The sequence below is a fragment of the Aptenodytes forsteri genome, unplaced genomic scaffold, assembly GCF_000699145.1.
Source record: "Aptenodytes forsteri isolate BGI_AS27 unplaced genomic scaffold, ASM69914v1 Scaffold146, whole genome shotgun sequence".
NCBI classification, from domain to species: Eukaryota; Metazoa; Chordata; class Aves; order Sphenisciformes; family Spheniscidae; genus Aptenodytes; species Aptenodytes forsteri.
Window position 1 is genome coordinate 7152202 of NW_008795128.1, and position 14252 is coordinate 7166453.

The 14252-nt window shown below is 39.6% G+C and overlaps 1 protein-coding gene across 1 annotated transcript in view; it reads left to right on the forward strand.

The window, feature by feature from the left end:
* STARD9 (StAR related lipid transfer domain containing 9) overlaps window positions 1-14252 on the forward strand; it is a 109170-nt gene that overhangs the window by 85638 nt on the left and 9280 nt on the right. The window contains exons 24-26 of the mRNA XM_009277570.1: window positions 778-12009; window positions 12825-13022; window positions 13819-13999. Coding sequence (XP_009275845.1) covers window positions 778-12009; window positions 12825-13022; window positions 13819-13999 — 11611 coding nt within the window. The remainder of the gene's footprint in view (window positions 1-777; window positions 12010-12824; window positions 13023-13818; window positions 14000-14252) is intronic.

Sequence of the window (14252 nt, forward strand, 5' to 3'; positions counted from 1 at the left end):
TTAAATTCAAGGTATTTTCAGTGGCCACCTATAATCCAGAATGCCTTTCAATGTATTGAAACAATCCCAAAACTTGCAATATCAGTGAAGTTACTATATTGTATGTCACACTGGAGCTGTCCTTTTCCCTTGGATCTGTACAGTGCATTCCCTGCTTAGCTCTTTGACATGGTCTTTCTCACTGTTTTTTACGTTCCTCTCTCAAGCCTTTCTGCACTTTTTACCCCTTTGTGAATGCTTTCCAGAACTGGCTTAACTCTTCTCCTTACCTTGTTCAAACTGTTGGTAAATACTAATTTCTGCATAATTTTATCTTGATTAGGGTCAAACTCTTCCTTCAGAACAGTTGTATCATTGGGGTGATTCTGGATTGGACTTTTAAGTTGGCCAGCCTTTCTCAAGCTAAATAAACATCTCTACGCAATGCTAAAAAGTTGGGGTGCTAAGGTGTCTATCACAGCATGGTCCTGGAGGCAGGAAATAGCTAAACTCTGCTAAGTGGATTTCTGTGACTTAGAACCGTCCTTTAACTAATGTTTGCAGCTACTTCAGCCTACAGAGACTAAATACCAAGCTATACCGCATAGCATCGAGCTATTCCTTTGTGTTGCAGAACGTATTTCAGGATATCTAGAGGACTGTATGGTTACTGACAGAATTTTTTTTTTTTCTTAATTCTCTGCTAGAATTTGCCTTTGAAAGGCATTAAGATTGTTGCTTCATGTATCGTTACTCTTAACTACAAGACATTCCATTATTTCTTCTTTATTTCCACAGCTGGTTGTTGAAGAGGGAGACTGTCTCAAAGTTATCTACCTCACCAAATATTGATCAATGCTGTGAAGGCAGTACAACAGGGAGGTTGTCATCTGTAGAATATCTTTACAGAAGACATAAAGACGTTTCTGGGAGTGATGACCTTAATGATGAAAAAGGGATCTCCTTTTCAGTCCAGAGGCAGCTAACTGAAAAACAAAAACCATCTTCATCTGGAAATAAAAAAGGAGCTGAAAAAGACTCTAATGGTTCAGCTGTCATGGCTTATATCAATAAAAATGATCAAAAAATTGAAAAGTTGGATGACAACTTAGGGCAAGCTGGATCTCAAAACCAGACCTCTAAAGGCTTCTCTCCTAATCTTTTTAAGGAGAAAGATGAGCCTGAAACCTTTATTACAGGGACAAGAATGACAAAAGCAGAGGTGCCAGGAGATTTAAGTCAGCCTGCAGGTAGCAATCTAGAACAAAATAGAGCTCAGGTATCCAATAAAAAGACTAGAATGGATATCAATGGAAAAGGCCACAGCTCTTCTCCAGAAAACTTTACTAAAGAAACGAAGAAAACAGTGTTTGGAAATCCACCATCAGCACATCTAAACCAAACAGCCAAGAACTGGAAGAGAAAGCCAAACTCAGCCTTGCCAAGTCATGAGAAATCATCAGTGGAACAGCAAGAATTCCTGATGGTGGCAACATCAGTAGGAAATCTCACTAAGATGAACACACAGGCACCACTCTCTTATGTTGAAAAAAAGTGGCACAGTGCTGAGATGCTAAGTGCTGGAGTGTCCAAAACAGCCACAGATGTGCTGGGGAACTGGCAAGAGGATGATGAAAATGAGATTTCTGATACTGACAGTTCCTATTCTGTAGATTCTCTCTCCTGCGCTTATGCAAAAGCTTTCACAGAGAAACTGAAACAAGAAGATTTTGACAGAAACAAATGTCTTGCCAACCCAGAAGATTCTGAGAGTGATGACAGTCAAATGTCACAAGACTCTCTGGTAGAAAAGGAAAATAAAGCCAAAAAGCAAAATAAAAGCCGATTTCACAAGTCAAAGGCCCACCATGAGCCAGCTAAGCTTTACAAAAGCAGAACTGATCACCATATTTCATCTTTGGTGACATCATACGCATCTCGTAGGAGACTGGGAAAGCCTGAAAGAAGCTTTTCTCTGGACAGCTTAGCTGATGGAGAAGAGATGCCAGCAGAAGATCCGGTAGAAGAATCCAAATCTGATTCATCTGATGAAGTGCCAGCAGAGATTTTCTGGAAGTTACAAACTCCTAGATCACCAACTATACAGACTGAGGAAGACCATGAGTCCAAGACCTGCGACAGAAGTACAGAAGGGACAAGTTATGATCTGAAGCTGAGCAGTTCCTTTTATTTGGACACTAAACCACAGCCTACTTCCAGTAATGCTTGCAAGCAGTTGCTGAAGGGGACAAAAGTCTCCTTTGTAGAACAAGAAAGGTCTCTTGATAGAAGACTGTATTACGCAAGTGGAAATCCTTTGCTTACTACTGATGCTTGGTCTTCCTGTGACTTAAAGGTTGACATCAGCAGCCCCAGAATAACAGCACCTTCTTCCCATGAAAATATGGAATTTCAAGAAGCTCATCTGTGCTCTTTGAGCAAACCAGAGCTTTGGCTGAAGAAAGATGATCTAAAGCAGTCAGCTGCTGAAGTTTCTTTTGTTTCTGGCTCTAAGCAGATACGCAGCATTACTCATTTATCACATCGTATAAGCGAAATAAACACAGTTTTCTCCTCTGACACACCAGAAGTACCTTTACCTGAAACAGCAACAACTGCAAGCAGAGTTTCTGAGAGTGGATCATTAAATAAGATTCTTAAGGGATGGACAAACTCTAATGAAAATTCTTCCTTGGAATCTCAAGATGTAACGTCCTCATTTGTTAGCTCAGTAAGACCAAGTTCCTCTTTTGTTCCTATTTCAGCAAAGCATGATTATTATGAACATTCAAGGTCAAATCATCCTGAACAAGAACAACTGAATGAATTATCTACTTATAGGTCTACCACTGAATGCACACAAACATTCAGCTGTTTGCAAAACGCCTCCACCACAGACTGTTTGTCACTGGTATCTAGGAAAGAGGAGGATTCTCTCCCCACAACTCATCCAGAGCTGCCAAAAGATCACAATCTGAAAAAAACACCTATTTCCGTGTTGCCTATGCACATTTTGGAGCAGAGAAATGGCTGTGTAGATGCAGATTTAGAAGATGATTTCTTCAGAACTTTTGAAAAAGATTACCTCGATGATGACTACAATAACTTGATGACAAAATCAAGTATGACAGATTCAGGCAGCGGAAGTGCATCTGTCAGTGCACCTGCTGCTGAATCTTCTACAGGACTTGCTCATAATATGACCTCAACACAGATATCTGCAGTAAAACAAGTCCAATTTGGAAACCACGGGCAGCTTTTTCCAAGAAGGGAAATACCAACATGTTGTGATGAAGGTTTCTTTCTCAGTGACTTAACAAATAAGAACTGCTCTCTAGTAAGCAGTTACGAGCTTCAGACATTGGCTGGACAAGGAGCAGAATCAGCTGTTATGGTAGGTCTCCTCAGATCTGGGGAGAGTAATTTGGAAACAATGCAAGAAATGGATTATGAACAAATATCTGCAGAAGAAATAATAACAGAGACAGATTTTTCCTCACAGAAGACAACATATCGATGTAACCCTTTAATTGTTGCTCACAGTGCAAGTTACGACCAATCTGCAACACCAATAGAGATGTCTCAAGAGATTATCTGTATGCAAACAAGCACAGATAGCTTGGCAGAGATTGTGCCAGAGGTGCCTTCATTCAGAGATAATGAAGAATATGAACCAAAGGATGAAGACTTGTCTTCACTGAATCATTATGAATTCAAAAGCAAACCTGTTTCAAAAAATTATTCCTATGAATGTGCTCTAGCAGACAGTGAGGTAAGTTGCTTATCCCAACAAATTTCAGAAAAGTCTACATTATGCACTGATAATATAAGAGAAGAAAGCAGTGAAAGCAAAGAACACAATGTCTTGAATTCTCAGGCTGTAGTTCAGAAGGAATTTTCATCCAAATATGAAAACTTAATGGTAAATGAAGTAAGTTATCTCATAGTGAATGTAAATGGGAAAGACACTGAGTCCTTCCCTGCTGCTTTTTGTGAGAGTACAAATGATTTTCTCCCAGAATCCAATTCAAGCATATTTTACAAAGCTTCAACAAAAGCTAATCTTTTTCAAAGTGCATCTGAGACTGAAAATTATGATAAATTATTGGAGCGTGTCACAATAGTGAAAGGAGATTGCAATGCTACATCTAATCTTACTGTGGAAGTCAGTGCCACAGCAAGTTGTTCTGATATACATTCTGGCTGCCTTTGCACAACATGCTCTTCAAAATCAACAGGGCAGAAAAACAGTACGCATAAGATGACCGACATTTCTGTGGAATTTGATGGAACCATTCTATTGGAAACAGAAACTCAGAACAAATCTTCACTTGAATCAAGAGAAGAGAAGGAAGCCTTTTTTGAAAGTGATTGCCCAGAGGATATCTTGCGTGTTGAAGATGATGTAAACTCAGAGTCAGGAAGAGTGTTTGAATACAACACAAATACATCAGCTGCTGTTTCTCAAGAGGAGAGTCTGTATATAGATGAAGAATCCAAGTTTTTAAGAAACACAGAAACTGATCCAGAAGAAACTATGGTTCCTTATCAGAATACAAAAGCAAGTACTGATGAAGAAATAACAAAATTAATCAACAGTGCAATCAACTTAGAAAAAAATGCATTGGAAATTAAATCCAGACAGATTGAAAGTCTACCTGACTATGCAGTAGCTGAAGTCCAAAGTATAACTGAAGACAGGAGTGGAGAGGATTTTAAAGGCATTAGTCTATCTCAGAATCCAAAGAAACCTATTGATATTGTAGCTTGTGAAGTTCAGTGCGAGTTTTATACAAATCTGTGCCTGACACATGAAGAGGCAGAGAAAGATGAACTGAAGGTAGCCAGCACTGGGGTAGAACACACCCAGGAATCAAAAGCACTTGTGCGTTCTGGCAGCCAACTTGAAACAAGCAGCTTTTGCCAAAAAGAAAAAAGCGAGAAAATAGAAATAGGTATTTATTCACCAGAGTTTTCTGTTACTCCCAAAACCACTCCTTCAGCTGTGTGTTCCCACACAACAGATATTACTCAGAATACTTCAGGCTTCCTTGATACTTCTGAGGGGCTTTTACAGATGAACAGAACAATAGAAAATGTGTTTAATACAGAGGACGTAGCTGCAAAAGTACTAATCACAAGTAGGCAAGGAAATTTTTTAGGAAAACCTGAAAATGAAAGACAAGTAAATTCTAGCAATTTAATCGAACGTTGTGTACCAAACTGTTTGCCCCAGGAAGACAAGGTTAATGACTGTGAAGTGACTGGGAGTGAAGAACAAATTATCATGACAAACACTGAGGGGCTGATTATTACGAGGCAAGAAGTCATACGCACAGATGAAAATGTTTTATTTACTGAAGAGTCTCCAGCTCTACATCAGATGTATTGTGACAGAGATGACAAAGAGGAAATTTTAAATCAATTTAAGATCCCTGAAAGATACCTGACACCTTCAGGACTAGAACAGAATATACTGTTAGAAGATGATTCAAGATACCATGATCCTGCTGAAATGAGTGAAGATGGTGGCTCAGTGGACTCTGTTACAGATACAAGAAATGCAGTTGTGAGAGATATCGATGCGTATGAATATTCAGCTGATGATACTACTGGTATTGACCAATATAGAATTGAACAAGAATTTAAAAGTCCCCACATTAAAGAGGACAGCTGTACGTATATGAGTTGCTTTATGCGATATCCTGAGCATGGCACTTCAGAAAACTTGAATGTAAGTATTGTTAGAACAAGACCTGATATTTGTGAACTGGATCCAGTAGGCTCCAGAGTTGAGGAGGAGAAAGTGCATTTGATGAATCTAGTACAAATGGCCAAAACAGACAAAGAAAAGCAGATGTTTGTAGAAAACACAGAGGAGGTAGAACTGATCATTTTACAAAACCTGAATGAACTACTCCCTGAAAACAAAGACAGCTGCCAAATGACACATGATGACAGCAGATTAAATGAAATCTTAAAAGAAAGCCAGTGGGTGTCTACCAGCTTTACTAGAAATAATGAAGATATCAGCAAGCAACAAAGTCCACCAACAACACTGAAGTCTGCTGAAAAAAAACAGGAAGGTTCACTTAAAGACTCCCCATGCCAGTCTGTAAATCACGTTTTATATCTTGGAGTAAATGATTCCCATCTTGTTCAAGATGTTCCCACTGCATTGAAAGGACATACAAGACCATCTAACAGCAGTGTTGGAACTGGAGCTGTTTTGCCTTACTATGAAACATTAATGGAGAGTGAGGTCTGCGTTGGCACGCCTGTTACAGTCAACAAAATGGGAGAAGACAAATATCTTTCTGATAAAACGCAAAGTAAGAATGTAGCTTTTCTGCAAACCAGGACCACACAGGACAGGCAGGAGGAAGAATCCTTTGTATTTCACAATGCACCTGATTATGCCATATCTGTGCAACCTGTCAATGAGAACAGCTCTTCCACTCCCTACAGTGCAGGCAGTCCTGAGTCTGAAACTGTTGTGCTTCAGCAAGGGACCAAAGGAAACTCATTTTCCTTGGAAAAATTAGATCCTTCTGAAGATATAATTCAGGATGTCAACAATGCTCATGAAGAACACAGTGTGGATTTAATGGTTAATAAACTATCACAAGACTGCCTTAATTCCATAGAAGATACAGCTCAAGAGGAAAAGGGTACCATTGTGCCTGATTCACTGCTCTTGGATAATTCAAATCTGCTTACTTCTTCAGAGAAAGAAGTGATGGAAGATAAAGGGGGGGGGGAAATGCATTCTTTACTAGAAATCTCTTCACAAAAAATATTTCACAATATTAATACAACTCAGAGAGTACTTCGCTCAGGGAGTTTATCACAGCATGATGAGAAGGAGAAATTTTTAAGCACGAGCTATACTACAACAAACAGTAAAAATGAAAATGCAAAGTTTCCTGGTGTAGCTGGATATCAGCGTGAACCCAGAGAAAATCAGGGACACGGGACTTCTGAAGAGTGCTGCATAGACCAACCAGGCAGCACTGTTTCTGAAAATGCTTCAACCTTTTCAGAAGGCCTGAACAAGTCTCCATGGGAAAATCCACATTATAGTAAAGAGTTTCTAAATTATAATAGGAATTCGGGCACTTCTGAACATTCTCCTGGTCTCCTGAATCGTCCAGCATCATCTGCAGATGTTTTGATTGCCAGCAATGGAGACAAAGGTAAAACGAATGCTGTTCTCTCTGAAGAAACAAAATACTTTGAAAGTGAATCAACTGATTTAAGTGTATCTGTAACTTTTCCTGATTTTTCTCAAAAAGGAGCTGAAAGGAAAACTAATTCTGCAGTTGCAGAGGCCACATATGCTCAGAATAATAAACTCTCTGAAAAAGTTGTGGGAACAGATCAAAAGGAGAAAATAATTCAAGGTTCTTTCCAGAATTGCAATGACATAAAAGAAAATAAAATTCATGAGTACTCAGAACACTTCAGTAACACTTCTAGTGTGACTGTACCAGAATCAGGCTTGCTTACTTTTCAGAGCCGAGGACAGACTGCCAGTAAAGAATCAAAGTCTCTTCCATCCTACTTTGCAGAAGATACTCGAACTGATACATTATTTCAAAGCTCCAAGAACTTCAGTGCTTTTGACACTTCTTGTTTACTTGATGATTCAAAATCTCTAATATTTAGTCAGCGTGAGGACTCACTTCAAGACACTTTTTTGACTGAGCAAGTGTCCTCCAGTTCTGCAGATGTGTGCTCTGTAAAAGAAGATTTTCCCCAAGCATTTGCAAGTTGCACCCACCCATCCTTAACACCATTTTCAGAATCTTCTTTAACTGCAGGTATAGACCATGGTGAAACTGGCACATACGATATTTCACATACAAGTATAGTGAAACATTCTCCATTTGCTGTTTTGCAAATCCAAGACACTCAGTCTGATAAGGCTGTGGTATTCGATGAGCCAATACGTGCTTCAGGAAGTATTTTACTTTCTCTTGCAAAAGAAAACAGGCATTGTCCCGTATCAGACACAGACTCTACTTCATATAAAAATTCTGCTGTAGGTGGGGAACCTGTATATGGAAGTAATCGTAAAAAAATTGACAATGATATAAAGGTTGATCAGTACCACTGGGGTAAAGTTCCACCACAAGAAGCATGCACAGAACACATAGAGAAAGTACTAAATGATAATTCTCTTTTATTACCATCATTACCTTTTTGGGATACTGGAAGGGCAATTCTTGTTAAAGAGAGACAAATGAGAAAAATACTTAACAGAAATGAGGAAGAACTGCATTCAAATACTGAGGCTGAACATTCTGCAGTAAAGACAGAGCAGAGAAAAACATTAAGTAGAGAACCTGTTGAAAAGCAAACTAATGTATCCTCAAATTCTGCAAATGAATTAATAGGCTCAGAAGTTACAGTGTTGGAAAATCTGTATCCAGGAGATGTTGATGTGGATCCTGAACACACCTGCAATTCATTTAGTCCAACATATCCCCCATGCAGCAGAAGCACTGATCCCAGACGACTTTATCACACTGTCTTGGGTTTTGAAAAAAACCCTGCAGATCTGCAAGATAATCGTCAGTATGTGCCTACAGGTGAACAGATAGAACAAGTGCCAGGTAGAAAAAATACAGATGGTAGAAAAGAGATTTTAATTTGCAAAAATAATACAGGTTCAAGTGTTGATAGCCCTGCTGATGACGCTGATGCAGACAATTGTTCAACAACAGGAGATGCTATAATGAGGAATAAGACTCTGAAATCAGAAAGACTAAAGTTTTCTGTAATGAATAATGAAAGTACCTCCATAAAATTTTTACCAGAAAACCATGATTTGCCTCCTGAAGAATCCAAATTGGTGCAATTCAGGAGCAAAAGATCATATTCTACTACACAGAATACAAAGAGCTGTAAACAAAGTGAACAGAGACCTTATTTACAAAGTCACAGACTATCAGCCCCAGCTATTGCTGTCTTCTCTGATATAGAATATACTTTGGAAGCTTCATCTAAGGCAGATCCTTTGTTACATTCTGTATCTAAATCGCTACAAGATTTAAATATGAGTGTAGAGCCTCCATCACCAACTGAAGATGATCTTTATGGAATTGAAAGATTTTCAAAGCAGGAATCAAAGAACTTTCTACAGGTTAAACCTAAACCCAGATTTCAGCAAAGAATGGCACAAACTAAAAAGCTTACAAACTGTGACCTCAAAAATTTACAAAATTTTGCAGCAAGAACCCAAAGCAGCCAGTCTTTAAAAGACTGTACTACTCAATCTCCATTATCCTTACTGCACACAGCTCTCAGTTCTGTGGGTGCAGAAGCAAATGTCCATTCAAAGAGTAGTTCTGTAGCTCAGTGTAGCGAAGGGAAAGTTGAAGAAGCTGGATACCAGCCAGAAACACATTTATTTTTTCAAGACAATAAAGAGACAATGCATTTTAGTTCAAGTGATATCAACCCATACATTCATCCATGGCAACAAGATGGATCATGCAAGATTGGCTGGAAACAGTATGTTTTTGGAAGTGCAAGTGATGTGTCTTGCAATCAAATTCCTTTAAACCTGGAAAATCGTAAAGTTATGAGATGTTCCAGTGTAGACAATGGCTTGAATTCTCAAAATTCTCCTTTTCATTCTCATCTCAGTTCGTATGCTACAGCAAAAGTTTTATCAAGCACTTTAAGCAGCATTGAAGGTCTTCAAGGGTGGGATATCAGACAAGACTTTCAGTCTGCATACTCAAGTGACAGTACCAAGCAGTATAGCAACGTGTCCAGTGAAACGTTGGAAACTAATCCAGAAAATAACACTGCTGAATTTGAGAATCCTTCTGCACAACCTGGTAACTCTTCAATGCAGGTTGATGAAATTGTACTATTATATCCTTCTGAGTCTGAAAGGTCTTCCAGAAAGCTACCAGGGATTACACGTGAGCAGGGAACACAAACAGCAACTACAGGAAGGTGTAAAAGGCAGAGAAGACATCAGAGAAGTTATACAGATGTTTCTGCAAGAAAGCAGGAAACAAACAGAGATTTATTTCATCAACCTTCTTCTTGGACAAGCATGCAGAACCTGTCCATGCATCTGTCACAGCTTCTTCAGAACACTTCTGAGCTGTTGGGAAACCTCTCCCAACAGAGTATTAGAGATAATGAGCAGAATGCCAAAAGCAACCAAAGAGGAACTGAAGAGGCTGTAAAGGCTACTAGATCAGATAGCTGCACTCAGACTACAGCAGATGTAGGCACTCAGACTGAGATTTTGGAAGAACCTCAAAGCAAACATGAAGAAAAACAAGTGGAGGCAAAAATGGAAAATGAATTGAGGGCAGCTCAGGCAGTAAACATTGATTGGAAAGGAATAGGTGCAGCTGCAGGAGGTAAGATTCCCAAAAGGAAAGAGGAAACACTCTCTCTTGAAGAAAGAACACAAGAACGAACAGGGATGAGAAATCTGGGCAATCCTGACTTCCATGACAGTCTTGACAGCATTTTCGAAGACTCCTTTATGCGTCTGCCTCTCTTACCCAGAATCTCCACTCCTATCTTAGATTTTCAAAAAAAATCATTAAATGCACAGCAGAATGTTGCTTTTGCTAGTACCAGAGTTTCATCTGTCACATCATCTTCGCTGAGTTCAGGGCAAGATGGTTCTTCATGCACTGTAGTTAGCAGCCCTACTAATAGCACCTCTCAATCTCCAGCATCTTATGCTCAGGATAAAGGAAGTGCTGTTCCAGCAGAAAGAAAATTTTGTTACAAAAACACCCTGCTAGTCGACAGGGCCTCCTCCCCTATCCTTACTCTTAGTGCTAGTCCCAGTAGCCAGACTGCTTTTGGCAAGTCTGTCCGCCCTATTAAGGAACCTCTTGGATATTCCAGTGATGCTTCAAGTCCCCTTCACAACCAGAGAAAGCAGAGGGCAGGTCCACAGTCCAGCATGCGACCTCATGTGGACAATTTTTCACAGACAGAAACAGACAGTGAATCTAGCACTTCTCGAGAACATAAGGGCGTAAGAAAGAAATCTGGAAGTTTCTCAGATAAGAAAGCAGCCAATGAGCTTTTAGGACAGGACGGTTCAAAAGATTTGGAACAACAGCATAGACTGACGGTTGGCACCCACACTGCCATTTGTGCAAATCGACTGTATCGCTCTAGTAGTATGTTGGAGGTGTCGGGCCACAGGGAAGTTTTAACAGGTGATCTCAGAGACCGCAGTCCACTGGCACGTTCGGTTCGTTGTACGTATGTCACAAGGGGAGGAAGAGGTTCTTCAGCTGGAATTGGACACGAAAAATATGTTGGTAATTCTGATACTGCTTTGATTCATAACTACTTACCTCCAAATGCTGACTTACTTTTTAATAAAAAAATTAGTGCCACTTGTTCAAGTAAGACAAATGCTGGCGCATGCTCAGAACCTCTGGTAGAAGCATCTTCTCTACAATTTCACGATTTCTGGAAAAATGAAAACAACTGCCCTCCCCTGCTCTCTGATGTGAGCGATGTGCAGACTTCCTTCCAAGACGACAATACAGATTCTGTCACTGAAAGTGAGTGTGACACTGAAATTCCTCTCAACAAAAATACTACTTTTGCAAAGCCTTACAGGCCTCGGAGCTACAGTCTCCGTGACTTACCCATACACAATAAATTTAGCAACTGGTGTGGTGTTAAGGGCAGCCTTCCTCCTCCGCTACTCAGCTTGAGTGGCAGTGTGACCGATTTACGAAGTCAGGCAGAAAAGAAACCTAGAAGCACAGGAGCAACAGAAATGGAAGGGAAATCCCAGCTTTGTGACGGCAGGAGCAGAGAGATCGAGAGACTTCAGAGAGAGCGCGCTCAGATCATGTCTGGCATTCACCTGGATCTGCATCAGCATCCCCTCACTGTGGAACTGACCGAAGCAAAGCTCAATTACGGCATCGGGGAAACGGATGCCCTGCTGAGGGTCCTTCAGAGCGGAACTGCAGATGACCTGGTGGCGATTCCAGTGAAGCAGCAACTTTATGAAAGGTAAATTACTTAAAGTAGTGTTGTAGTAAGTGTTTTGAATATACTTCATGTACACTTCATGCAGCATAAATAACATTTAGCAATGAGCACTTAATCACTTAGTCACACTGAGTGAACTATCTGTGAAGAGGTATACTATTAAGCTTATTTTATATACAGCTAAGTAATGCATTTAAGACAAAATTTTGGGGTTACTTCAAGAAAATAGGGAAAAGTGTAAGATTTGGTGTAATTCAAATCTAGTGTCACCCCACTCTTAAAATTTCTAGCAGCTATGAGAGTGATCATGTGTACCTGGTGATCATGGGAATATATTTAATTGATTTATTGCAATGTAAAAATACTTGATTCATCCTATTTATGGGAATATCTCATTCATGCTTCTGTGAATAAATGCTGCTGTATGAATATGCAAAAACATTTTAAAAAACCGTAAATATACAAAATAAATTATGAAAAAATCAAGAACCTAGATTGTTGCGATTGGATTATAGAACTCAGTTTAGGAAGCTGTTGTAACTAAAAACATTTAGAAGTAGCTACATTAGTCTCTGTCCTCAATTTGCCTCTCAGCCATTACAAGCAATAACCAAGACCCTCTTATGCATTTCCTACTGTTATAAAAGCAGTGGAGTTTTAGAACTTCTGCATCATCTGTCAGCATGCGGCCAAAGGGCTATTTGCAAGGGGAGTGTGTGGTATTAGATTCCTATAAATTTTACATTACAAAGCTACCTAATATTTCAATGTTTTAAAAAATCAGAAAATGTAACTGCAGGGTGCATTTTGTCACTCTAATCATGTTTCCCCAGCAGACACATGAGGACTATTGAAACTCTGAGGAAGGAAAGAGAAAAAAGGCTGCAAAGATACCAAAGAAGCCGAAGTCTGAGTCCTCAAAAGCATTTGAGTCTGTTGCAGACGCTGGATGCAAGTCAGAGGGATCCAGATCTCCCCAGCAGACGCCGAGAATATTTGCAACAACTGAGAAGAGATGTGGTGGAAAATACCAGGTAGAGCATTAGAAACCTCTCTTTTGGCCTGATGTACGTTAACAGTGTTCACAATGGGTGCACATTAATGGTTCTTACTGACACCTGAGACTTCTGTGGCAGAAGAATTCTTCTCAATGCGGAAGTGTTGAACTTTGGGATAGAAAGTGCTTTCAGGAAAAACGTGTGCCTGATTTTAGAAAACATTCATTAAAATCTTCCGTCTAGTTTATTTCAGTCCATAACAAGTGTCTAACTTATTTTATGTGTATGATGTATGGGGACAGCCAAGTATTCAGTCTTGACTCATTATAGACCAATCTGTCTTCTTACTCCTTCACTAACTTAAAAGCCACGTGAAATAGTTAAGTTTCATGTTAAATGTCAAAAAAGTTCTGCAACCCTTCACCATTTAGAATTTGAGTTTCTCATCCCCCACCATATACCCTAAATGACTTTTGCTTCCTGTGCGGTAGGTCAGGAGACAGTTGTTTTCCCAACACAATTATTTTGCGTGTGATATGCCAAAGCGGTAACCTTAGATCATACGGAGAGCTGACTTAGAAACCAGTGCAATCGCTGGAGTAATCTCAGTGGTAAACGGGACTTGCAATCTGAATAATTTTCCAAGGTTAATGTCCATGCAGTCTTTAGTGAGCAAAGAGAAACTTTTTGGAGGCTAATGTGGTGGGTTTTAATTGCTTTTCTGGCAAATTTTCCTGTTCTGTGTTGAAAGATGATTTTCTCATGGTATTTTGTCAGGTGAGCTGATTTCAAGTAGTTATGTGTGTTTTCCCCCACTTACCTGTCCTTACAGAGTTCAAGAACCAAAAAGAAGCATTCAGCATCCTTCAGACATTGAACTGTTGCTCCGAGACTACCAGAGGGCACGAGAGGAAACCAAAACTGAAATTGCACGAGCTAGGGACAAACTTCGGGAGAGAGCTGAGCAAGAAAAAAGGCGTATACGGGAGCAAATATTTTCTCAGTTACAGAAGGTGAGCATTACAGAGGAAACTGTTATGCGTTATTCACATCAATGCATTTTTTTAAAAGAAACTTCTCCATGGCTAAGTAATTCTCCTGTTTGATACACATCAGCATAGAAAAACCAAAGAATTAAATGCAAATTGTGCTTAAAAAAATCTCAGTAATACTGAACTGATACTGTTCATGCTTCTGAACTACATCTTCCTGAAGCCACATTTTATGTACAAGAAACTCCTAATGTTTTCTCATTGGATCGAGCTT